General features: G+C 45.2%; 1 protein-coding gene across 8 annotated transcripts in view; it reads right to left on the reverse strand.

Moving 5' to 3' along the window:
- Positions 1-27,004, reverse strand: part of Phactr1 (phosphatase and actin regulator 1) — a 451,705-nt gene that overhangs the window by 23,282 nt on the left and 401,419 nt on the right. For all 8 annotated transcript variants that reach the window (XM_021179969.3, XM_029468518.2, XM_029468519.2 and 5 more), the window contains 2 exons: positions 17,581-17,828; positions 15,782-15,938 (listed from right to left, as the gene is read on the reverse strand). In XM_021179969.3, coding sequence (XP_021035628.1) covers positions 15,782-15,938; positions 17,581-17,828 — 405 coding nt within the window. The remainder of the gene's footprint in view (positions 1-15,781; positions 15,939-17,580; positions 17,829-27,004) is intronic.

Below are 27,004 nucleotides of genomic sequence, written 5' to 3' on the forward strand. Positions count from 1 at the left end.
AAGTTTCTATGTCTCATCGGTTTTATGTGCATTCTCACTGCTGTCTAGGGTTTGAAATTAATTGGCCACAGCTGTTGCTAGCATCTCCTGTCACATCTAGGGGACATCCGGTTTATGTATCACCTGCCCACAGGTAAGAGCATAGAGGTCAGATCCATCTTGTTCTCAGGGAGTCTTGATTTAGTAAAGGAGTTTTACACATCTGCCACAGTGCCTCACAAACTCCGTCTGTGGGGCAAGGCTGCGCCTACTCTTGTAAGGACCACATTCCTCTGCTAAACTAGGTCCACCCTCTCCATTCATCTTCACACTGTACTTCTAAGCTGGCTGGTGCTTGATTGTCCTTGAGGAAGCTTTTCTAATTACACAGGCAATAAACAACAAAACAAAACAAGACAAAACAAAGCCCAGACTCAGTTCCTCCCATAATTTCTGTGCTACAAGGTGTTTTGCAGATAGATTTGGGCTGGTAAGTTAAGATAAACAAGATAGCTCTGATGATTAGAGAAAGGAATACAAAGGAAATTCACATGAATGTGGTGATAAATAGAATTTTCTCTTTTACCACTAGTCTTTTAAGTGGCTTCATTTCTCAAATGGACCTAATATGAACACTGATGGGGAAACTTCTAAAGTCACTTATGTCAAATGGTGTTTTGCTGGGGTGCACAGATGAAAGGATGTCTTGCTAAAGCAGACACAGGAAAGAATGTGTTCCCGAAGCAGACACAGGTGAAAGGAGGTTGTGATACAGCAGACACGGGAAAGGCTGCTTGATAAAGGAGTGTAAATATGACCCCACAGAGAGGGGGAGATGAGCACTGAGCTTTGGTTTGGTTTGCTCTGCCTCGATATTCTCTGCTAATGACTCCCATGTATTGCTTCACCTTTCATAGCGTTGTTGAGCTCAACGTGTAGTAATGATGCCATTGAGGGAAACAACCAAGAACTGCTCATGGAGTTCTTGCGGCAGCTTGCGGCTTCTGCAGTCTCAAATAGGCCAGTTGGTGAGCCTTGTGGTTTCTTCAGGATTGAACTACAGCTGCTGGTTTGTGCCTGGTGTCTGCCTGCATAGAGGACTGGACTGTAGCTGCCGGTTTGTGTGTGGTGTCTGCCTGCATAGAGGACTGGACTGTAGCTGCCGGTTTGTGTGTGGTGCCTGCCTGCACAGAGGACTGGTCTGCAGCTGCCGGTTTGTGTGTAGTGTCTGCCTGCATAGCATAGAGGACTGGTCTGCAGCTGCCGGTTTGTGTGTGGTGTCTGCATAGAGGACTGGTCTGCAGCTGCCCGTTTGTGTGTGGTGTCTGCCTGCATAGAGGACTGGACTGTAGCTGCCAGTTTGTGTGTGGTGCCTGACTGCACAGAGGACTGGTCTGCAGCTGCTGGTTTGTGTGTGGTGTCTGCCTGCACAGAGGACTGGTCTGCAGCTGCTGGTTTGTGTGTGGTGTCTGCTTGCATAGCATAGAGGACTGGTCTGCAGCTGCCGGTTTGTGTGTGGTGTCTGCCTGCACAGAGGACTGGACTGTAGCTGCCGGTTTGTGTGTGGTGTCTGCACAGAGGACTGGACTGTAGCTGCCGGTTTGTGTGTGGTGCCTGCCTGCACAGAGGACTGGTCTGCAGCTGCTGCTATGGGACTGAACTGCTGAGGAAGAAGATTGAGCCCACTCCCAAAGAACCATTGCTGAGCAGTCTACTTCTCCTGTATGATGGGTTGCCCTGTCTCCTAACTGACCTTCCAATGGTGATTTAGCTCCTCTAGCTGAGCCCGCAGCCTTAGGACCTTTTGCTAATGACGGGAGGAAGGTGGTGGTGATTACAAATGTCATCAGGTTTTCTTAAGTCATGTTTGCTTTTCCAGCAGGGCATTTAAAGACTGTCTATAAGTGAAAAGTTTAATATTCAGAAGTGTCTCACAGACTCTTACAGATGGCTCAGCCCTTTAATACTCACAGGTTTATTAAATACTCATGGAACGCATGACGCAAACTTACACTTCGGTTAATGTCCAAGGCAATCTAAAGCTTTTTAAAAGGACTTATCTTTGTGTATGTATGTGTATGTGATATGATGTGTGTGTGTGTGTGTGTGTGTGTGCATGAGAGAGAGAGAGAGAGAGAGAGAGAGAGAGAGAGAGAGAGAGAGAGGTATACAACAAGAACACTAGTGCCCAAGGAGACCAGAAGAAGATGTTGTTTCCCAGGAGATGTGTTCCAAGTAGATGTGAGCCCCGTGATGTGGGTGCTGGGTATCGAATTCAGGTCCTCTGGAAGCACCCTCACCACTAAGTGGATTTTCCAGTTATAATTTATTATTATTATTATTACTATTATTTATTTTTATAGTGTTGGTTTGTTTTGACTTCAGCAAATAGGCTTATTGTATTTCTGCTCAGATGAAGTTATATACACATTTGCCGTTCCCTTTGGGGACTATCTGAGCCCAGCGTGCTTTCCCTGAACCATGTGCCCGCCATTGGTGTGATGACAATCAGAGCTCACAGGCAGTGGCTCCCGTGGACTTACGGCATTGCAGACTGTGAACTGAGAAAGCAAGCAGAGCGAGAACAGGGACAGGTGCATCTGGGAGCTGCTGCCAGGACAGGCTGCCATCATAGGGTGGGCTTTAGAACCAAGTCGCCACTTTGTTTCCATTGAGCCAGGGCAGTGGTAACTAAGACCAGCAGCAGGGAGCTAAGCCAGGCTTCTCAGGGAAGAATATGCAGCTGGCAGATGCACGGGTTCAGTCACATCGGCAGCGGGCAGAGCCTCCGATGTCACTGTGACACATTGGGAGACACAACGGATCATCTTGGCATTTTCCAAGAGAGAACTTGATCGCAGAGAGACCAAACAGGGCAGATTACATAACAGACAAAGGGAGGATAGACTATGGAAGGCAAACTTCTTATCACTACGATGATTACCTGTCAACGGCCACAAAGTACCTGCCTGCCCAGTTCCTTTCAAAGGAGCTACGGGACCTTTGCATTTGAAAAGCGATTGTTTTAAGGATTCAGTGGGCACAGATCATCAAATTTTCATGATCTCGTTTCCTAAAATAGAAGTGTGCTCACTTAGATTTCAAAGGATTTGCTTTTTAGAACCTCGGAGAAAACAACCTGCCATCGTTTTAATCTTTGGATGCCTTTCTATTTCTCCCGTTGATATATTTTTTTCTTCCTAAACACTGCTATTTAGTTTGGCGTATATACTTTTGAGATTATTATGAAAATCCTGGCATTCTAAGAGGAATAAAATGAATATAATGAAGACAGATAAAATGAATCGCTCCTATTAGCATTTTGTGTGAGATTTAGGTATTTTGCCAGGGAACAAAAATGCACAGGGATAGACGAGAAACCGCTTAGGTGCCAAGTTTCATCCCGTTCTTCCATTTAAACCTTCAGGGCTATGTGCAAGCTCTGTTGTCACTTCTCATTAAACTCGAAGCCAGACTTGGTGAGAGAAGGAAAGGGTGCTACATACCCTGGGAGTAACTGTGGGCACAGGAAATGCACTCCCCCAAGCCTCCAGCAAAGAATTCTGCTTATTTGTTTGGGGGTTTTGATATAAAGTGTTACTATGTAGCTTTGGCTGTCCTGGAACCTGCTATGTAGACCCCGCTGGTTTTGAACTCACAGAAATTGGCTTGAAGGTCTGGCCATTCATGAATTCTTAAAATATACAAATGATTGTTATTTATCCTATAGGTGTCAGAATCACTAGAATGGGCCAAGTCCAATGAAGGAACCAGCCAAGGAATCCTTTAACGCCTTCTTGGTTTTTAAAGATATTACCGTGTGTTTTTCTTTCTGAGGTGTTGGGGGTAACTCTATCACTAAGCTGAATATTTGCCTTCACAAGCACTTTGAAGAATTATTTTTAATCACGTGTCTCTGTGAGGGAATGTGCACATGACTACTGATATCCACAGAGGCTTGAGGTACCTACAGGTGCTTGTGAGACGCTTAGTGTAGGTGCTGAGATTCGAACTCGGTCCTCTGCAAGAGCAGCATTCTGCCTGCATGTCTGCAGACCAGAAGAGAGCACCAGATCTCATTATAGACGGTTGTGAGCCACCATGTGGTTGCTGGGAATTGAACTTAGGACCTCTGGAAGAGCAGGCAGTACTTTTAACCGCTGAGCCATCCTCTCTAGCCCACCTTTATAACTGTTAATGTCTTACCCAGCTGGGATGACCCTCCAGCCAGCCATGCAAGGACCTTGTTCAATTACGCATTCAATTACATGTTTCAGCTAAGTGGGATCCAAGAGGGTAAATGTGTCCATGAAGAGCCACACTGTGGGGAGTTCAAGGAATTCTTTTTAAAATGCCTTTTGATTACTGGAAATAGTTTTCTCTCCTTCTTCCTTCCTTCCTTTCTTCCTTCCTTCCTTCCCTCCTTCCTTCCTTCCTTCCTTCTTTCCTTTTTGAAACATAGTCTCATGTAGCCCAGGCTGCCCTCACACTTATTATGTAGCCAAGGCTGGCCTTGAACATCTTGATCCTCTTGCCTTTGATTCCCAAGAGCTGGGTATATAGGTATGCGTCTTGACTTGGACTTATTTTTTTTAAAGATTTAATCCAAAACTTCTATTTTAAGCCATTTATTTTGTTCCCTGAAACCAACTTTCTTGATTCTTTTTACACTGAAAAAAGGCAACGAAGAAACGTGACTTGTCCTGGGCACTAACACGTGGCCTGTTCTTCCAGTGAGATGCAAACACTTCCCATGCCCTGTTTGTGTGCACGTGAGCATGCGTGTGGGAGATTGAGCCCCAGGGCTGTGTGCATGCTATGTACATATTCTACTACAGGGCTACATGTCTAGCACCCTCGACCCCCTTTGAGGGATATTAACTTCTAGCATTTGATATTGAAGAAGCTGTTATAAAGAAATTTACCAGTAGTCACCTACAATGCACAGGCACAACCTCACAGAGGCGAACTTTTCAGAATGAGCTGAGCTGGGCAGAGCTTTGTGGCACACATCAGTAGTCTCAGCACTTGGGAGGTGGAGGCCCCTCCCACCTCTGGAGTATTAGACCTGGGAGTCTGGAGTATTAGACCAGCCTAGGAAGTCAGTTTTGACAAGAGTGCAGTTAAGAGAATAGAGACCATCCGAGGTGGGGTCCAGCTCCCAAGCCTTTGACTGATCTTCCCAGTGGCTGATGCTTCCCTCCTGCATCAGGGTGTATTAGAACCATCTAACATTTGAACAATGGTTCACATGCACAATTTGGACCCTCCTTTGAACTTCTGGTTCTAATTTTGGGGTAAGCCTGAGACTGTCCATTTCTATCAAGTTCTCAGGGAAGGCTGATGTCACTGGCTCAAGGACCATGACACTGGACATTACACAGGCACACGTGATTTAACTGAGCCCCACTGACAGGGCTCTAGAGCTTCCTGTTTATCAAGGACAGCGTTACTCGAAATACTGCAAAGCTCAGTGAGGCACCGGAGGAAACACAATCCTCTCTTTTCTTTTTTCTCTGTGCCTCTTTCCTAAGCTCCACCACCCCACAGGGTACATACGAAGCTACATGTGCCGGGGAGGAAAATTCTGCTCAGCATTAAAAACAAAAAGTAACTGTCAATTTCTCCTAACAGATATGCCAGAAAATGGGGGAAATTCTGGATTGGGGAGGCCCTTTTCTTCACTATGGATGGTGTCTAAGACCCATTAGCTCAGTTTCCTCCCAAACAAAGTGAGAGTTGTGGTGTCAGCCACCTTTCAAGGCTGTGATGAGGATAATTTGAGAAGATTCCAGTTGGGATTTTTTAATTTTATTTTATTTTAACAACAGCAAAAGGTTTTCAAGCCCTATAGCCTCAGAACCAGGGCCCCACGAGTTGTCTCTACACACAGTCAGGATGACCCCACTCTTATTTTGCCAAGTAGTGGAAGAGTCAGAGGCTTGCTTTCTGCTATGTGCTATGGTGAAAAGTAAATAAGAAAGATTGCTGAAGACCTGCTCGACAATATTTAGGAGCAAACCGACTTGAGAACTAACTGGGGGGCTGTAATGGGCCAGTCTTGGGAAGAGTCTCCTTAACTCCAACTCTAGAGAAGCTTGGACAATGTGACCAGAAAGGCTGCTCAGAGGAGTCTATCAGCCCATTTACTCTGCAGTCAAATGTACCTGTGTTCCCCCTGAACCTGTGCACCTCAAATTTGAAATGTGGCTGAAATAATCAGGCATTTAAAAAACAAGCTATGAAATTGGAAAAACAAACAAAACAAAACAAAAAAAATCAAACAAACAAACACAGAAGACCCACGATCTCCAGGGACAGCCCCATTCTTCTGAAAAGAAAAAAAACAAAACCAAAAAAACCTTGCAATTTTAAAACACAGCCCAATCTGTTTTCACTGGCCTGAGACAGCTCTTCTGAACCTCACACTGACCACATCACTGAAAAATGTACAGCTTCTGGGGCAGCTGTGGGGCACAGATGTAGTGCTCAAGTGCGTGACAGAGATGTGGCTTTGTCCCCCCCCCCCATCCTGGGTGTGGCTTGTAGACTGGCTCCCCTTCCCCCTGAGATATAGACAGACACACACTCACATACTCACAAATGTGTGTGCACATATGCACATGTACACACAGACAGTCAGGAATCCATCAGACCGACACCCACCAGCTCAGTTTTTACTACTTACTTCTCAGTAAGAAGCTGTGTTGAGGAGGAAAGAGAATGCCAGCAGCCCTTTATGGCGCTGAGATGCTCAGCCACCATGAGCCCTGGGATAGGAGTCACCAGCTCTCTACACCAGAACCTCTATGGACTAGCTAGTTTCTTTTCTTTTCTTTTCTTTTCTTTTCTTTTCTTTTCTTTTCTTTTCTTTTCTTTTCTTTTCTTTCTTTTCTTTTTTCTTTTCTTTTCTTTTCTTTTTTTTTTTTTTTGCCAGCTTGATGCATACCAGAGTTACAAAGGAGGTAGGAACCTTGATTAAGGAATTGTCCCCATTAGGTTGGCCTCTGGGCATGACTGTGGGAGCATTTTCTTGATAAATGATTAATGTGGGAAGGAACAGTCTACTGTGGTTGGAGCCACTCCTCGGTGGGTGGTCCTGGGTTCTATAAGAATGCAGGCTGAGCGAGCCACGAGGAGCAAGCCTCTGGTGCACCCCTCCATGGTCTCTGCTTCAGTTCCTACCTCCAGGTTCCTGCCTTGAGGTTTAACCCTGGCCTCCCTAGACAATGCACGGTTACCCCTGGGAGTGTAAGGTGAAATAACCCATTAACCCTTTCCTCCCCAACCTAGTTTTGACCAGTGTCTTAGCAGAGCGGTGGAAAGAAAACTAGAACACTCAAATATCTGCTTTGTTCTTCCTCCCTCTCCCAAAGCACTGTGCTCAGAGCTTTCGTTAGGGACTCCCTTTTCATTGAACAATAACAAGAAGAAACCCAGTGGGCATCTGGCTGCAGCCTAAGGGAGGTGTGCATCCTTCAGGGGACTCAGGGTTCTTAAGAAAGAAACTTTGAAAAACAATTTTGTACTTGGTACAGTGAGTTCATAAAAGATGTGGACGATTAAAAAAATTATCTTCTGCCCTCAAAGGATCACTGTGTGTATTTTAAAAAAGATTGGTTTATTCTTATTTTATGTGTTTGAATGGTTTCCCTGTACATCTGTATGTGCACCACATGCATGCAATGCTCATGGAGGCCAGAAGGGTGCACCATAGGCCTTGGAACTGGTGTTAGCGATGGTTGTGAGTTATTATGTGAGTGCTGGGAACTGAAACCTGGTCCTCTACAAGAGTAGCCCATGCGCTTAACCACTGGGCCGTGTCTATAAGCTTAGATCCCTGTGTTGTTAATGAAAACGCAGCACAGCAACACTGCAGTCAAGCCAGGCTCATCCTGACATGCTCCCCTCAGGAGGGTCAGCTTGGGGATTGGCCTCTCCTCTCTTAAGAGGTCTTAAGAGGTCTCAGAATCCACCCAGTGCAAGCCAGTCCTACCCAGGCTGTGTGGATCTGAAGACAGGCACACCACAGCTCCCTTCCCATTCCTCTCTTGCTCCTCAAAGCATGTCCACTTTCATGCCACACCCACGGCCCAAATAACCATGGTAATGATGATAACGATGACGGCAATAAAGGTGCATAATCTGGGAGTGCAAGGAATTAGGAATCTATTGTCCTCCCTTCTTCCTCCCAAGTGGGACTCGCAGCGATGGGTACCCAGGGATGCTAAGTTCAGGCCATATAGAATTTATACAACCTCTGATTGGTGTTTGTATTTTGGGGAAGTGTTTCTGGCAAAGAAGAAATAATCTAGCCTGGGGTGATACCTGCTCACACCTAACATTCATCCTTAGCCCCCAGGGGACACATTGTTTGCCACTTTGCAGGTAGGTGCCTGAGTGTCAGATTTGTAGCATCAATCTTACCAAACAATAAACACCATGAATGTTGCATTAGAAGTAGAGATTGCTGTATTTTATTGCCTGGGCTATGAGCATAAAAAATGAGCTTCACTTTTTTTTCTTCCCTTGAGTGCTGCATTATTTTATATGCTGCTTATTGTGATGATATGGCCGTCTGTTTGGAGCATAACACAGAGATCCAAATGCCTTTTGGATAAGATATTCGTCAATCTTAAATAGAGGAGAAATAATGAGGTTTCATGGGGGAAGATTAGACAACTATCTCACCTCCCGTAACTGGTTCACCAGGCTCCTTGCAAACACAAAGAGGGGAGCTCCTCAGATCATGACATTGAGCCCAGTGATATGGACAGCAGAGAGAAATGAATGTTTGAAAACAGGGAGCTATGTCTGGCCCAGCCCATGGTGCTCCGTGCTGGTTTCCATGGCTTCAGTAAAGCTCTAAGCTGTCACCATCAGGAGCAGCCTTAACTCTCAGCTCCTAATTCCCAGGCTGGTGAGTTGTAAGGATCAGAGAGCAGCGAAACTCCCAGTTGACACCTGTCACTGTTTGGAGAATGGCCGAACTAAATCCCCAAGCACAGCAAGTTAGAAGCGGTATTGTTGGCAGAAATGTGGACTGACATTCTCTGGGTCCTGTCTAACAAGAAAGTACACGTGGGCCAGTCTGCACCCTCCACGAGGTAACTCTTAAGGTGCTACAGATGCACACATGAACATGCCTGTGCTTGCTTTCCCGATATTCAGGCTGTTCCTGCATAGTTCCCTCAGCAGTGTGGCAGTGCATTCAGAGGCCTCCTGGATACTCTGGGAAGATGACAGCTGCCAGCGCCAAGATTGAAACCAGGTGGGTCAGGGCAGAGATGGGGCTTTGGCTAAGTTCAGTCTTCAGACCTATCAGTTGGTTTATAATATAGCCCTGATTTTGAGAAACGTCCACCATCAGCCACATGTGCTAAACATTTGGTACCCAGCCAGTGGTAATTTTAGAAATACTGATGGGCACAGGTACCTCTAAGAGGTGGATCTTAGTGGGAGGTCCTTAGGCCACTGCAGGTGGCCTTTAAAGGGAATTATGAGAGAATTCCTTTCTTTGTTTCCTAGCTTCCACAAGCAGAGGAGCTTTGATTTTCCATGTGCTTCTGATCATGATGCACTGACTGCCACTGTGCGCTGCCTCTCCACAGAGCCGTAGGCCCCTGAGCCACTTGAGTACTTTGAAAACTCTAAACGTGTGTGTCAAAGCAAATATTCATATATCCATATACACATATATGTATACATACATGTATACGTATGTGTATATGGATATATATGTATACATATATGTGTATATATATGTGTGTGTGTATGTGTATATATATATATATATATATATATATATATATATATATATATACATGTGTATATATTTGATCATCTCTGGTATTTTTTTTATAGCAATAGAAAACTGACTGGAACCTGGATTTTTTTTTTATTTTACTAGTTCAATTCTTTTTATTTCTCAGAAGAGACAACAAAATGGTCTTTCATTTCTTTCCAAACAACAGGAAGCTTCATCTCAGTGGTGACGGCTCCTTAATGTAAGGGGCTTTTCATGCCACCCTTGCTGCCAAGCCTCCCTGGTAACAATCTCGTCACTGCTGGATTCACTCCTATACAATCTTGCTCTGTCCTCTCTCGAGCACTGGAGGTCACGGTCCCTCCTCTAGAGCAATTTGATGCTTCCCTAAGTACCCCTGAGATGAATTCTGTATTCTACCAACTTATATGTTAAAGCCTTAATCCTCAGAACCTCTGAGAATGCAGGCAGTGTCTTCAGGGAGGCAACCAACTCCAAGTGAGACGATGAAGATGGGTGCTGCCTGTCCCTTTACAAAGAGAACCCACATAGGGAGATTGCCATGTGAGCCTGAAGGCAGACTTGGGTGTAAAAACAAAGTCAAGGATCGGCCCAAAGTTTCCAGCAACCCAGTGGATGTAGGGCTGGGGCTGGGGTTGGGGAGGGATGAGAGCTGTAGCCTGCAGAGCCACAGGTCTGCCTTACTGTGCTGTCAGCCTGCGGAAGTCAGTCCAACAACATCTTGCTCTCAGACTGCCTGTCTCCAGGGCTGGGGGTGGGGAGGACACAATATGTTTCTATTGTGCCAAAGACTCAACTCATCAAACTTCCTCACAGCATCCCCGGCAGACAAATGCCTCAGTGGTTTACATTGAGCCAGCAACTTCTTTTGGTCACAGGGAAGAAAAACAGGTAAAGGTCTCAAATAACATGGGGGCATGCTTGGTGTAGGGCAAGGACCCCATAAGGAGAAAGCCCCATTCTAAACTCAAACATCCCCTCTTCCCGGAGCTGAAAAACTTCTGGTCAACCATGACAGCAAAGAAGCTGACAGTTGATATCTGAATGGGGGAGGTGGTATTTTTAGTTGTTAAAATTACATTCATTATGTGTGCCCATGTGTGTGTGTGTGTGTGGGTTGGTGGGGTGTTGGGGAGTATGCCGTACTATGCACAAGGAGATCAGAGGTCAATTTGCGGGCGACAGCTCTCCCCTTCCACAATGTGGGTCTTTGGGATTAAACTCAAGCTGTTAAACTTGGTGACAATCACCTTCATGGGTGGAGCTATCCCCCCTGGCCTGGAGGTGGTGGTATTTTAACAGAGAAGACTGAGCCAGGCTGCTTTAACCCTTATCTACTGCCAAGCCGGATGTGGAGTAGAGGGTCGTGTGGCTATTGGAGGCATGTTCTGATTTTTGTCTCTTCCTAGGATTTTTTTTTCTCGACCTGATCCAAATGCCACAGAAGCCCATGGGACAGGCTAAGTCTGTGGATCCTCTGTTGGCTAGGCTGGAACACTGGCTGTCCCCCAGGGGGCACTGAGTCTTGTGGCCACAGTCAGGGCATGCTTGGGTCTTTTGGCTGCTTTGTCCTTGAAGACCCCACTTGCAGCAGTCTTGAGTAGTCACTACCAATAAATCATCATCCTATACTAGACATAGATGGGAAAAACGTGCTATCCCTTTCTCAGGAGTCCACTCTGACAGTGCACCCTACTTATGAACTTTGAAAATCACTGCTCTCTCTCTCTCTCTCTCTCTCTCTCTCTCTCTCTCTCTCTCTCCTTTTTCCTAAGTGTTAAATTCAACTGGAAATAAAAAATAGAGTCACGTGGATGGAACATCATGTAAGGGAGAGGATGAAGGGAAAACTTGGTTTCTGAAGAGAACTAGATCTCTAAGATTTTGTAGTCAAGGTGACCCCTTCTTTTTTTTTTTTTTTTTTTTGGTTTTTCGAGACAGGGTTTCTCTGTATAGCCCTGGCTGTCCTGGAAATCACTTTGTAGACCAGGCTGGCCTCGAACTCAGAAATCCGCCTGCCTCTGCCTCCCAAGTGCTGGGATTAAAGGCGTGCGCCACCACCGCCCGGCACGGTGACCCCTTCTTAAAGACCAAGTTCAAAGCTCCCTAGAAGACACCCTGAGAGAATGCAGCATGGACTTGCACATTGGGGTTTTGGTAAGAGTGAGGAAATGTCCTGAGGTCTATAGCCCCTTGACTAGGAGGTACTGGGGAGAAAAGCATTGCTCACATGATGTGGATAAGGGATCCTTAGATCAAGGGACTGTAAGATTTCTCTTCAATAAGAATCTCAGAATGTTCCCAGCATGTACCATCTATCCATCCATCTACCATCCATCCATCCATCCATCCATCCATTATCCATCCATCCATTCACCCATCATCTATCCATCATCCATCCATCCATCCATCCATCCATCCATCCATCCATCATCCATCTATCCACCCATTATCATCTATCCATCTATCTATCCCTTCATCATCCATCCACCCGTCTGTCTATCATCATCATCTATATACAGGGTCAAGTGTAACATAGGCTGGATTTGAACTTGCTATGTAGTCAAGGATGACTTGGAACTTCTGGTCCTCCTGCCTCCTTGCCTCTGTTTTCAAAGAGCAGGGATTTCAAGTGTGTGCCACCACACACAGCTGCATGCTATTCACTTGTGGCTAATAAATAAATAGGAACTATTAATGGATGTGTCAGCACATCTTAATGGAGTATACATAAGGAAATTAAAAACTAAAATAGAAGTTCTGTGGTCTCTGTCCCACTTCCCAGGGTCAGACTTGTTCACTCCTGTGCTATTGTTGAACTATTCTAAATCCTGGGTTTGTATACATAAGGAGTAGCAACAATGCATAACCTCCAGTCCATGTTCCCTTCTCTAATTAGGGCACTCCATACCTCTCCAGCCATGGTTGACTGACACAGCCATCTGTTATGAAAAGAATCATGATGGTTCCTTGACGGAGAGTCAGAAATGTCTACTCCCAAGCATCTGCAAGGCGATGCTAAAGGAAGTTGCACTGGTGTCTTTTTTCAGCCCTGTGACAAGATACCTTAGTGGAGTGGCTAAGGGGTGTGTGTGTGTGTGTGTGTGTGTGGTTCATTGGCACCCAGTTACAGGCAGAGAAGCATGATTGAGGTCATGGCAGAGTGGCCCCATCTGTATGATATCCCATCTCAGCGGAGCAGAAAGCAGAGAGCTGTAGCTTGAAGGACAAGCTATGCCCCTCAGCATCCCATCCCCTCCAGCTAGGCTCCACCTACTCTAAGATTTCTGCAACCCTCCTAAATGGCACCGCCCTCTGGATATCCAGTGTTCAAACACTCAAGTCCATAGGGAATACTTTACATTCAAACCCTAACCAAAGAACAGTAAATTATGCTTTTTAGGAAGAGACTCTATTTTCATATTGGAAGGTTCTGCAGAAATTCACCTCACTGCACTCTGCCCACGGTCCCTCACTGTGATTATTCTTGGACTGTTGCACCCTTTTTTCCTTCATGCTATTAAACCCATCAGGCTGAAGCACAGCTTTCTTTCTTGCCCAGTCCATGAGGACCGCAGACTCTGCTGGAGGGTTTCATTGTGTATGATTTCCAGTATATTTCTGCTATCGCACAGAGTGCCACAGCCTGACGAGCTCTCGACAGACTGCTACTTCACCTTACTTCACTTTATATGTGTACACAGTGATCAGAATTTTAGCCTGGGAGGTTTTGTAGGGGGTGTGAGGGTGATGACTGAGGAAACAGAGCCCAAAGTTAGGCTTCTTGATCTGGAACACCGTGGTCACTCTCTGGTCCAGACTTTTCTGCCCTGGTTTCAGGATCAATGACTGGCTGGTGGAATAGAGCTGGGTTCTCATTCTAAAGAGAACAGTCTTTAAACAGAGTGTGAATCCATAGCTGTGAGGGTGGTTTTGCCATGCAGATGTGACTTCTCCATCCGAGTTATAAAATGCTATACAACCCTGATGTTCTTCCTTTGGGTTCAGGTCCCGTAACCTGACCGACCACAGCACCAAAGGTCTTATCAGAGGAAAGAAAGACTCTAGTTGAAAAAAGGAAGGGCCTTGAATGACAGCTGCTCTCCCCCCACCATTGCTGTCTCCATCCTTGGTTGTTTTGTCCTTCTAGTCATCATAAAGATGGCTGGGGACAGACAAACACCATGGTTGGTCCCTAGTGGCTCTTATGGATTCCCAGCAGGATTTATGTATTGGTAAACAAAATGTATTTATGTGTTGGTAAGAGGAGGGCTTTCTTGGACAAAGGTTTGAACACAGAACTTCTCCAAACATGGACAGCCATGACTCTTTCCCTACTGAGTTTGGTCATGGCTGCCAGAGTATTATGCTGGTGGGATATGGTTGTGTGTTGAGAGGCCAGAAGCATTTTCTGTTCGGGAAGAATGCTAGAGAACAAAAATGTTCTTTTCCACGTATTCGTCAATACCAGGGTGGGCAGGACTGCTTTCTGCATCTCTCATCTCTCCCTCTCCTCAGTTCTCACTTTTATTCTGTCTGTCATTTTCTACAATGTTACATTAGGCAACCAGATATGGTGGCATTTTACTCTGTCCATGGAGAAGTCTTGCACTGGGCCTCCATATACTACAGGCTCTGTTTGTTCTATAGGAAAGTCTGGGAAATGGGAGGCGAGAGAAAACATCTGTAATAAAAGATATTTACATGCATGGGTGGAGCTGAACTCTGGGAAGGGCCAGGTCCAAGCCTTTCCTTTTCCTCAGGTCTGACCCCACCAAAGGATAGCCTCATTTGAACTACGTTTATGCTAGATCACTCTGGGTCAGGAGTCAGTTCAGAACTGTTTAGTTCTGATTATATGTTGCCTGAGGAAGGAGGTCTGGGGACACCTAGGGCATTGTCATGTCCAACAAGACAGAAAGTGGCTATTGCCTCTGTTTCAAACATGGATGAGTGTGGGTGCTTTGAGCAGCTGTGGAAGGAAGAGGTCAAGATCAATGGATGAGAATTCACGGAGGTTACGTTTAGAAGAAAGATGACTGTTTAATAGTCATAGTGTCTAAGTGGCTTGTGCTTTCTAGAGAGCTGTAATTATCACTGGCCAATATAGATACTGGTAGCCACACCACTACATTTCAATGAGATAGATTGATATGATCACACACACACACACACACACACACACACACACACACACGAGCGAGCAAGTGCATGAGAAAACATAGATAAGTGTGTTCTGATATTTTCGTTTCCCTCATTTGAAGACCATGTTACCCAATGCTAAATCCTATCAATGTTGATTACTTCTCACACAGCCCTGTATCATTACCGCAACATCCTCCAGGAAGAATCCAATCTAATTATGCGAAAGAACCTATCTATAGTAATATGAAATAATAGACAAGTAACTAAGCCTAACTAAAGTTCTCTAAGCCTGGTGGCCACAACTGTAATTTGAGCACTAGCATGCCCATCTTATAGGAAATTCACAGAAGAAATGATTTAATATATATATCGTAAAATGCGTAGGAGCACGACGCCCTTATAGCAGGTGTTCAACAATGTTACCTGATACTATGCAGGCTTAGTCATAGATGAAACGCACATTATATGAAAACATTACTAGAACACAAAGCTATGCCTATGTACATATGTCTTTAATAACCATGTGCACACCATTCAAGTAGCATCCCAGAGTAGCAACGGGGCATCACTACCAAATTCTTGACTACGTAACAGAAAGTGTGCTTGATTGTCTCTGTAGTTAACCAAACCACAACTCCTTTACATACTGGTCTTCAATCCTAACCCTTGAATCAAGTGAAACCTCCAAGACTTGGCTGAGTGAAGGAGAGGGACCGTACAAGCAAACTTAGGGACAAAACAAGTTGCTATCCGCTGGCTTTGTATGCAGTAAGTTGCTAAGAGACACAAAGAAGGAGGTTAGCAATGGGGAATACATGTAGCCACAGAGACTGTCCTGCGGTCAGACGGGCGGGGCTGCTGCTTTCTTACCTGGTGAGCTTGGTGCCAATCTGCTGTCTGAGCTCCAGCCGTTCCTCATCGGTCTGTCTGGGGAGGATGTTCTTTTCTTCTAGCTCTCGCTTAGAGGGCCTGTTGCTGAGTTTGATAGCTAAGGAGTCCTTCCTGCAGACCTTCATGGCCAGTGAGCCTGGAGGAGGGAGAAATCAGTCAGTTAACAGAGACACCTGAATGCCCATGAGGCCAACTGCGGGCGGGTTATAAAGCAACAGGCAGGGGGAGAGACACAAAGGCGTAATACCTAGGAACACTAAAGTCCAAGTTCTTAGGGTGGCTGCCATCATAAGGCTTTATATAACCCACAGGGTGAGTATGGGGCATATTGGGAGGGAAGGGGAGCCTGTGACTGGATCTCTCCCTTCAGAAATCTCTAGGATGCAGCAACATCACAAAGGAGAACAGGGCCAGCTGTGAAGTGCCGTAGAGGGGAGAGGAAAAGACAGGGTAAAGGTCTTGGAAGCCAGGAAAGGCTCCGCAGAAGAGGGCTGCCACCAGGAGAGTGGGTACTCCCATCGAGAGCAGGCTGGTGGGAATCCACATCTGAATATGTTTGGTGGTAACACAGATGCTGGGAACCATCAGGAGACAGACCAGAGCAGCTTCCTGAAACTCAGGACATCCAAAGGGAGATAACCCGGTGCGGCAGTCAGTGTGGGACCATGTGGGGTGACAGCAGAGCCAAGGACTGGGAGAGGAACAATATTCTGGGATCACTCTTTCTTTTGAACACACGGGTTCCCGAGCATCCAGGACTGTGATAAACCCCTGGTTTCAACCAGAGTTGACTTTGCTCTTTAGTGAGTAGCCAGGAGATGTCTAGAGGCATTTTGGGTTGTTGAAGGTCAGTTAGGTGGCAGTCAGGAGGTTGGTCCTGTCATCTAGCTGGTGAAGACTCTTGAAGGCAATGCTCAGCATCACCTTCATAACAGAGAATAATCTGGCTCTAAAGGTCTAGCACACAAATGTGAGACACCCTGGCACAGATGCTTCAACTCTCAGGCACCACCTGACACGCAGGCTCAGTAGCTGTCCCCTTCCACTCCTGGGTCACTGAAGCCCCTGACTACTCCTCTCTGGATTTCTCTCCTGCTTCACTTTTACTCTTTCTTCTCCACTATCTCCATTTACCAGTATAATGGGTACCATGTTGATGCCCTAAGTGTGCTTGAAGATAGAGCTATGGGGACACAGTCTTAGCTCATTGCTGGGAACACACCATCCAGGCAACATGTGACTGCTGTTCTAATCAATTCACTTATTAAACAATTGCCCCACATCAGTCATAGCTATCCTCACACCGTTAAACTCTACCTATTCACGGTCAGAGTGATAGATTACCAACTTGCTTTCTCTATTTCTCAATATAGTTAAAGGTTTTCAGTGGAGAATTTAAGTTCAGCTTTTCTAAAGCTGGTGAGCTACACTTGAACACAAATACACTGCATGTACAGTCGCTAGGTTTACACACATGCAGTAGATTTTCAAGCTCTCCCTTCCCTGACCCCTTATTGTTTGAAAAAGAGGGTTATATTTCAAGAAAGCAACCAAGGCATAGTTAGGGGGTGATAAGATAGCTGTGTGATGTGTACAGCTATGATGCTGTATACATGAGATTTATGCTTTCTTATTACTGCTTAAGGGGCCTGGAGAAGTCACCTGAGCCGTCCTGTGACCTAAGGCCCACTTAACACCACATCTTCAGGCAGCTGTTCTGTGCTGTTTCTACAGTCCCACACCTCCCCCACTGTCACGGACAGCCTGCCTGCACGTACTGGTGTACAAAGAGGCGTCATCATCTTCATCTTCCTCCTCTTCCTCCTCCTCCCGGCCATACAGGCAGGGCGAGTCTTCATAGTCGGGGTCATGAGGCACATTTTCCTTATTGTCATCACATTCAATCACAACAGTTGGCACTTGTCTTATTTCTGGAAGGCCCATGGGTCCTGCTTTTGTGATGCCGTCGCTTGAGTGCAAACCAGAACTGTGGTAAGACGTGGAACAGGGGACTCGTTGCTCGGAGCTGCATGAAAAGAAAAGGAAGAGGAAGTCCACCTCAGTTGTCCCTATCTCTGAGACAAAGGTCACCCAGGCCATGTGATAGATTGCTTATCGGACAGCTTGTCCTTTTAGGGCAGTGCTTCCCTGGTGGAGGCGGTAGCCTGGAACCAAACAGAAGAACGCTAGATGGATGGTGGTGACGGGTGGGTGCACAACAATGTATAGCCACTAGATGGCACACTTTGAACCAGTGAAGGGGGGCTCCTCTGCAACCCGCCTACCTTCTCACTGGGGGAAGGATTAACTTGGTCTCAGAGAGAGGCTAGTAAGTGAGGTTCTATTTTTCAAAAGCTACACAGAGCAGCGGCACGAACAGAGAGTGAGGATAGTTTGACATGATCGGGATGGAGACACCGAGGAAGAGGAGAGCTTAGGTAGATGGAAGGCTGAGCCCTGTGCTTGGACATCAAGGTGGACATGGCTGTGGACCACCTCCAGGAAGTACTCTTCCTAGGACGGTGTCAGGGTTGAGCAGGCAGTCATGGGTAACCCTAGCCTAACTCCTCCCCCGGCCCACCCTACTGGCCAGTTTTATAAGAACGATGCCCTCGAAGCCAACGCTGATCTAATATATTTTCAGGGAAAGAGACGCCTAAAGCATCCACTATTAGACAATTGGAAAATATAAACCATTTATGGTTTCTTAATAAAGCCTATGTGAAGAGCTCATAGCAACGGGGAGTCCTTTTGTATGAAGTCAAAGACATCACAAGAACAAGGCTCGTAGAATCAGTTGACCAGAACTCAGGTGGGCTCACTGAGATCAGGGCCCCTGTATGGGTCTGACCTAGGTCCTCTGCATGTATGTCCTGGTTGTGTAACTTAGTGTTCTTGTGGGATTCCTAACAGTGTGAGCAGGGACTCTCTCTGACTCTTCCAGCCTTTGGGACCCTTTTCCTCCTACTGGGTTGCCTTGTCCAGCCTTGGTGTGAGAATACGTGCCCTGTTCTTATTGCAGCTTGTGATGACATATTTAGTTGATGTCCTGCTCTTTTCTGAGGGGAGGTGATTGGGGGAGGGGTGGGGGAGAGGGGGGAAGTTAGGGGGAGGAGCTGGGAGGAGGGGAGGGAGGGGAAACTCCTAGTTGAGATGTGATATATAAGAAGAATAAATACAAAGGAAAAACAATAAATGCGTTATAATATTAAATATAATATTAAAAATAATAATGGGAGTATGGAGCCAGAAACAAGTCGTTGTTTCCTTCTTTCTTTCCTCCCCTCCCTCCCCTTTCTCTTCCCTCCCTCCCTCCTCCCCTCTGTCCTCTTTTCCAGTACTGTGGATTGAACCCAAGGCCTCACATATGTTTGTTAAGTGCTCCATCACTAACATACATCCCCAGTTCAGATAAAATTTTTATTCCTTTTCAGAATCATCAAAAATAGAGTTTATATCCTTATTTAAAGACTTCTGAACACAGAAAACTCAATGTTTATATAAAAAAGTATTTGACATTCATAAACAAGTGGAGTGTGAAGGTATATTATATATCAGAGCTTTGGATTAAACTATTTTATCCTAAAGGAATCTTACTATGCTGTATGAAAACATGAGCTTCCCTGGAACCTTTCAATTATGTTCTAAGTTATTGCTGTGTCTAATTTAAATGCAATTAACTTCCTTCCTTTCTCTGTTTCCAAAGGGGTTGCTTTTCTGTTTGTATTTTCCACATAACTCTTCAATGAAACAAATGGGAGATCCAGTTAACACCGTATGAGCTGTTATTCGAGGCAGTGAACTAAATCAACTTGAAAACAACAGTTACCGAAAGGGACAGAATCATGTATTTACAACAGTGCAGTGTTTTATTAGAGATTAGTGGTTAGAGATGCCCCATTTCCCAGCTAATTGCACACACAGCAATGGGAGCCACGGGTAGGCAGGACACATGATGGGTGGTCTCTAGGTGACGAGTAGGATGTTTAACCATAAATTGGACTGAGTGGGCTTCTTACTGCTTTGTCCTTCGAAGCTGCCCTTCCTACGGATCAAAGATAGCTACTACATTCTAGCTGTGCCTGGACATCTTTCTTGGGTATCATGGAAAGTAGGCGTGTATGGAAGAGATACAACTGTGATTTCATGGCTTGTGTTTTGTCCCAGCCTTGCCTACTCCTCTCTCTATCTTCATAATTTAATTAGCACGCTCTCTGAAAGGCACAGAGCTTAGAATAGACACCTGGGAGTTAGGGATGGGAAGCAGATAATAGGTATTCTTGTTTGGTGTGAGAAAATGTTGAAAGTTAGAAAGCAAGAATGCCTTGAGGCAGGAAGCTCCAAAGTGGGTCCAAAGATAAGGAGAGAGGGGATGAAGGAGATACGAAACCCAACCTTACAGGTGGCATAGTGGTTCAAATGAAGAAGGACCCCAAAGGTCGTAAATTTGAATACTTGGTCCCTAGTTAGTAGAACTGTTTGGAAGGAGGAGGGGCTATGGTCTTGTTGGAGGAGGCATGTCTCTGCATCTGGGCCTTGAAGTTCAAAAGCTCACATAATTCCCAGTTAGTTAGCTCTCTTTCTCCCTTCCTCCCTCCATCCCTCCGAGTTATGTGTAGATAACAACATGAGCTCTCAGCTCTTGTTCCAGTGCCTACTTGCCTCTTTGCCCACTGCCAAGCCTTCTGCCACAATGGGTCATTGACTGTAACCCTCTGGAACTGTAAGTCCCAATTATAAGTTGCCTAGGTCATGGTGTCTCTTCACAACAATATTAAAGTCAATAAAACAGATGGTCTGTGATTTAAAAAAAAGGTCTGTGATTTTTCTCCTTGAAGATAGGAACATGAGATCTGGAATAGAACAGGATTCCACAGGAAGGGACCTCTAGCTGTGTTGACAGATATAAAGCACCTGTCACCTTCAGCATTGAAAAATAGGGACTCTCATATAGGTGGCTAACAATCGCCTGGTAGGGACATTGCAAACACAGCTGCAGACTGACACTGGCGGGTCATTTTCCTTAAGTGTTAATCTACCATGTGCCAGAATGCCTCAGTTTGTATAAGCAGGAAAATCACATCTTAAAGGAATCTATGTGAATCCATCAAAATGTCTGAACTGATTTTCCTAATCAATATCGAAGCTGGGGGTGTTGCAACTCGGGTCTTAGCTTCTGAGAAGCAGAGGCCCTGAGGACTGTCCTGAGCATTATAGACTATCTAGTATTAAATCTGGTGTCTATCCACTAGCTCTTTTGGATCCTCAAGAGGATGAAAAAGGAAGTGTGGTCCCAAAGAGAATATGCGCTTGAATTACCATGCTCACTTTAGTAGGAATTCTGCCCCGTTCCAATGCTTGATTGTTTATTCTTTGATTTTCTTGGTAACCAAGGGTGGTGGCACATGTCTATAAACCCAACACTCGGGAGGGTGAGGCCTGTACAGGAGACTATCTCAACACCCACATATAAACGTACATACATACATGTACACACACACACACACACACACACACACACACACACACCCCTGCACTCTCTCTTCCAGAAACACTCCACTAATGGATATATCACAATGACTAGCATTTGATAACCTGCTGCTGTTTCTGTGTATCGCTGGTCAGCAATCTCCAGCAACATGTATAACAAGCACCAGCCTCTCCCTCTGACTTTGCAGCAGCCTACAAGGTCAGAAAGCATCTCTGCCCATTTAACTGAGGAGGCGTCGAAGACCAGGAGGTCCAGCTAGAGACTGACCCACAGTCTTCCTGGCTCCATATCCTGGCTTCTAGTACCATCCCTACTGGTCACTCAGTCAAGCACAACCTAGGACATTGACAGATACTAAAAGACGAAATCAGGTACGACCACCATGACCGATTTCACCATCAGAGATGGAGAGTGCCGGGAAGAGGTAGGCTATGGGTCAGCCTGTGTATTGTATAAGTTAGTATTCATCCGATACAAATCCCAGATAGTTTCAGAAGTATGGGTCTTTGGTTCCTAGGGCAGAGAACAGGTGGGAAAATGAATTCATTTAAACCATTACAACTTCTGGAGAAAGGAATTCCAAACACACCCCCTACTCAGGAAGGCTGAGTACCCTAGCCTATTTAGGGAACAGCAGAGCTTCCTGCTGACTAAAGTCAAGAGAAAGACAAATGTTCTATTGGTGTGCTTCTTATCTTAGCAGACTAATCCTGGGCCGCTGGACAACACGCACCTGCTTTCTTAAAACGAAGCTGATGAACTATTTTCTTGGGCTTCGGTGGTTATTTCTGACATTTTCAGCCTCGGGCTCTGTAATTTGTAGCATAATTTCTCACACTTTTTTTTTTTTTTTTTTTTTGATCTCCGAGAGGAAAAGGGCCGATTGCTTTCTCTCTCCTCTGGAAATCTCTTCGGAATGTACGGGGATGAAATTACAGCTCATTCCTGCTGGAACCTAATTTCATTTTCCATGTCATATTTGTGGGTAATAAATTTTCTCTATCCTTTGGGGGAGATAAATGTTTTCTTGGTCCATTTTAACCACAGATTTGTGCCGGAAAGCAATATATCCCTTTATTACATGTTTATTGTTAGGAATGATGTTACAGTTATCCTCAAAAACTTTTAGGGAGATTAGGGATTTAAAATAGTGATTCATTCTTTCTTTCTTTCTTTCTTTCTTTCTTTCTTTCTTTCTTTCTCTCTCTCTTTCTTTCTCTCTCTCTTTCTTCTTCTTCTTCTTCTTCTTCTTCTTCTTCTTCGTCGTCGTCGTCGTCTTCGTCTTCGTCTTCGTCTTCTTCTTCTGGTGTATGTGTGCACACGTCTTTGTGCAGGTACATGGGTATGCAGAGGCTACAGCCTTAGCTGCTGTTCCTCAGGAGTTGTCTGGTCTGCTTTCTGTTTTGAGACAGAGGTTCTCAGTGGCCTGCGGCTCACCCAGTAGGCTAGAATGATTTCCTAAGGAGCTCCAGGGACTTACCTGACTCATTCTCTGCACTGGAATTATAAGCATGGACTATGCCTTACTGTTTATCACCTGAATTCAGGTCCCCATGCCTGCTAAGCAAGGACTGAATTGCCCAAGCTATCTTCCCAGCCTATAACAGTATGACTTTTAATTTCACAACTTGCCCTTAGTTCTTTATGTGGGGCTGTGGAGATGTTCATTAGCTAGTAATTCCCCACATGTGGATGGTGGGCCACAGGGCTTTCTCCACACCAGATTATTGCCATTGGATGGAGACAAAGCAACATCTAGATGCTCTTTTGAAAGGGGACCTTCTGATGAATGACGGCAACCGCTTGCTGATATTTCCACACTAATTTCTTTTTTCCCCTATTGATTTGTTTATTATTATTCACTCACATAGTACACTTATTTAAAGGTTTTTATTATTCCAAACTCAGTGTCTGGACCAGATTCAGAGATCCAAGAGTTAAACTGGCGATAGCTGCATCTACGTTCCTCACATCTCTCTGAGCTGTGTAGGACACATCCCTAGATGATAACTGGTACTGAAGCACATCCCCGAACTGAAAACTGTCACCGGGCTCTTTCTTGGGTTCACCTGCCTACAGAGCATGTTAGGTCTCTCCAGCTTAATGAAATGTCACCTTTTCATACTGTATAATCAAATAATTGCTCAAAGTAAAGCAGAGAGTGTGAAAGGTGGCAGTGTTTATAACTTGGGGCATAATTCATTGTGATGCTTAGACTTTACACTAATTTCTTTATGAATTTTTAAAAATAGGCTCTGTGTCTTAGCTCTTTCCAGTATATAATATGAACTGCCAGTCTCTTAATTTTCAGAGACTACAGAGTGATTTTTTTTTGAAAACGTGATTGTTTGAATGGTAGGAGAATGAATATCAGTCTGTTACTCTACTGTTTTGTCATTTTGCAAGTGTATTTGCTAAGGTTCATGTCCATGTTCCTATGTGTGTGTGCATGGGTGCATATGTACACGTGTGTGGAGGGCAGAGGTTGGCAGTAGGTCGTTTCTCTTCACTTTATTTTTTTAGAGACAAGATCTCTTACAGAGCCCAGAGCTCATCCGTTCTGTTAGGACTGGCCAGTGAGTTCCAAGGGGCTTCCTGTCTCCCACCTGGCCCCAGTGTTTGAGTTACAGACATGCACTGTTAGCTTTAACATAGGTACTGGGGATCTGAACTCAGATCCTCACACTTGACCTGCAAGCACTTCAGCAACCGATCCACCTCATCAGTCCCTGTCATTTTGTTTTTCAGACAGGGTGTCACTCTCTAGCATAGGATGGCCTCGAACTTGGAATTCTCTTGCATGAGCCTTCCTGGTACGAGGATTACAGGGTTGCTGTATCCTACTTGATTGACAGCTGAGGCATTGAGATGGGAGGACACAATAAAGAGCGTTCTGCTCATGGGCCTCTCATAGAACCATTTTATACTTGAGCTTTCCAAATGCCTCTGTATCTGTGATTAAATTGTGAACATCAGGCCTCCCATTTTGGGCAAACTCTCGTGTGCATTGATTTTCACAGAGTTTTCTCAGGCTGTTCTAGCTTCTAGGGACTCCAAGGGCAAATCAAATCATTGTCCTTGTGAGTTTAATTGTTATTGAGAAAACAGATGATGAGCCAATAGGTAATTAACATGTAAAGCAGGGTTGGGACACTAGGAGAAAATAGAGCAGGATAGTGGGAAGAGAATGATGGTGACAACGTTTTTGTCCCCCAAGGCTAGAGCATGCAGTTGGTAATCTCTCTTCCATCTTCAGCCTGCTTTCTCTGCACACCTCCCCACCCACAACCATGTGCTCTACTTGTTCAAATTATCCAAAGACAGTTGTATCGCCCAAGTCTAGAAGCCAAACCCACCTGTATGTTTCCTAATAAACTCTCATTCTGGTGCTCTTCCCAGCAAAATGCGTTGCAAAAGAATAGGTGGGTTGTAGGAACATCTGCCCTTCTTGCTTTTCATTATAGAAGCACACTGTTGTGAATTTGTTGTGTAAATTGAATCACATACCCAGCCTGCTTGTAGGAGGGAAAATTCAGACTGGCTGTTAAGGGGAATAATGGACTTTGTTGGCTTTTGGAGAGAAGGTAGACACATGATAGTGGGAAAACTCAAGGCCTGGGGTGATCCTAACTGCGATTGTAGTAATCATACCCTTGTTAACACTGCAGGGTTTGAAAATATTTATTTATTTGTGTGTACGTGAGGACATGTCTCTGTGCCTGTGGGGAGATCAGAGGACAGATTTCAGGAGTTGGTTCTCTCCATCCACTGTGTGGGTCCCAGGATTGAACTCAGGTCATCAGGCTTGGCAGCAAGTGCCTTTACCTCTCGAGTCAGCTCACTGGCCTAGTCTGCATGTTTGAGGGAAGATGGATCCAGAATGCAAACGGATGGCCTGTTTTCATGGGACACATGGAGGACCTATGTTGGCTGTGATGGTGTGTCGAAAGATGTTCCTTAGCAGTCTTACATATGACTGTGAAACTGTTCTGTGTGCTTCTGTCTGCTGTGGTATCTGGAGCTTCTCAGAAGACAGGAGTCCACTGTTACCTCAGGGAGGCTAAGGCCTATGGTGTCTGACTAAATAATGCATGAGATTTAGAAACCTGATTGTGAGATTCAGACCCTACAGTCCTACTGCCCCAGTCAATGATGCCTGTTTTCCTCCACTTCTATGACCTTGGACAAACACCTTGGGTTTTCTACTCTGACAATGAGAAAAAAAATTCACACTGTTATTTATCCCTTACTGGTATTCTATAGCACAACCACATTCATTTAAATGTGTTAAAGTTTATCACTGTCTTAGTTAGGGTTTTACTGCTGTGAACAGACACCATGACCAAGGCAACTCTTACAAGGACAACATTTAATTGGGGCTGGCTTACAGGTTCAGAGGTTCAGTCCATTATCATCAAAGCAGGAGCATGGCATCATCCAGGCAGGCATGGTGCAGGAGGAGCTGAGAGCTCTACATCTTCATCTGAAGGCTGCTAGTAGAATACTGGCTTCTAGTCAGCTAGGGTGAGAGTCTTAAGCCCACGCCTGCACCCATTCCAACAAGGCCACACACACCTCCAAATAGTGCCAATCCCTGGGCCAAGCATATTCAAACCATGGCAATCATTATCTTCAATAATCCAGTGGGAGTTCACAAAAGCCCCACCTAGGAGGCTAGGATGGGGTTCTTTATGCTTATCTATGGTTTTAACAGTTACTCAGCCAATGGGAAGAGGGCCAGTGACCACAAACCGTGATCCAGAAATTACAAGGAGCTAAATGTCAAGGAGTTGTGATGTGACTGGTTTAGGACAGATCTAATGAGTTCACGGGTCTGTCCTCAGGGAGATTAGTAGGAACTGGAGTGACCCTTTGGGTGACTAGTGATGTTCAGTAAACCATGAATCAGGGCAACATAATGAGAAAGGCTCAAGAGCTAGGATGGGACCCGTAGATCAGTGGATACCTTCTCCAGAACTAAAGGAGGAGTGCGAATAGCTCACTATATAGAACTAGTATTAGCATACCTTTAGCTTCCAGAATGCCAGTCAGACACTGCAAATCAGGACTCTACACAATAGGATCTGGGTGAGTTCTTGTCACGCATGGGCCACTAAAAGTTCCTGAGCATCATACTCTAGTGCTTTGGAAGAGCTTCACAGGGTACCTCCCAGAGCAAGCCATTGTAGATACTCCAGGTCAGTGGTTCCCATCCCAGAGCCATCTTGTTATTCAGAGATAGTTTCAGTTTCACAACTGGAACAGATAGTGCTGTGTTCATGCGTGTTGACTTACTTCAAATTTCTGCCAGCTGGCTGGCTTGTCCACTAAGTGGAGAGGTGAGGTCTTACTCATGATGAGACCATATCACACCCCTTTCCATAGCAGTTAAAGCTGAAAGACACTGTGTGTAGATAGCACTTCAGGGTAAGTCTATATCCTTGGTAAATCTGGCTTCTAAGAAGCAAGGACAAATACTGAGCCAGAAATGCATGGGATTTTGAGGTTCTCTTGTATGGACCGGGAATAGTTTCCCCCCAGAAACACATTGCATGCAATGACACATGCCCTTCACTGTGCTACAAACAAAATACAACTTCAAATCGATGCCAATTTGTCAGTGAGTCACACTGAGAGTTTCATTTGGCTAGGGCAATGAGTCGTGTCTGCTCTTTACCTAGGGACATTCTGATTTGACGGCGAAACATTAC

This window comes from Mus caroli, unplaced genomic scaffold (genome assembly GCF_978045245.1).
Source record: "Mus caroli unplaced genomic scaffold, Mus_caroli_1 scaffold_15, whole genome shotgun sequence".
Lineage (NCBI taxonomy): Eukaryota > Metazoa > Chordata > Mammalia > Rodentia > Muridae > Mus > Mus caroli.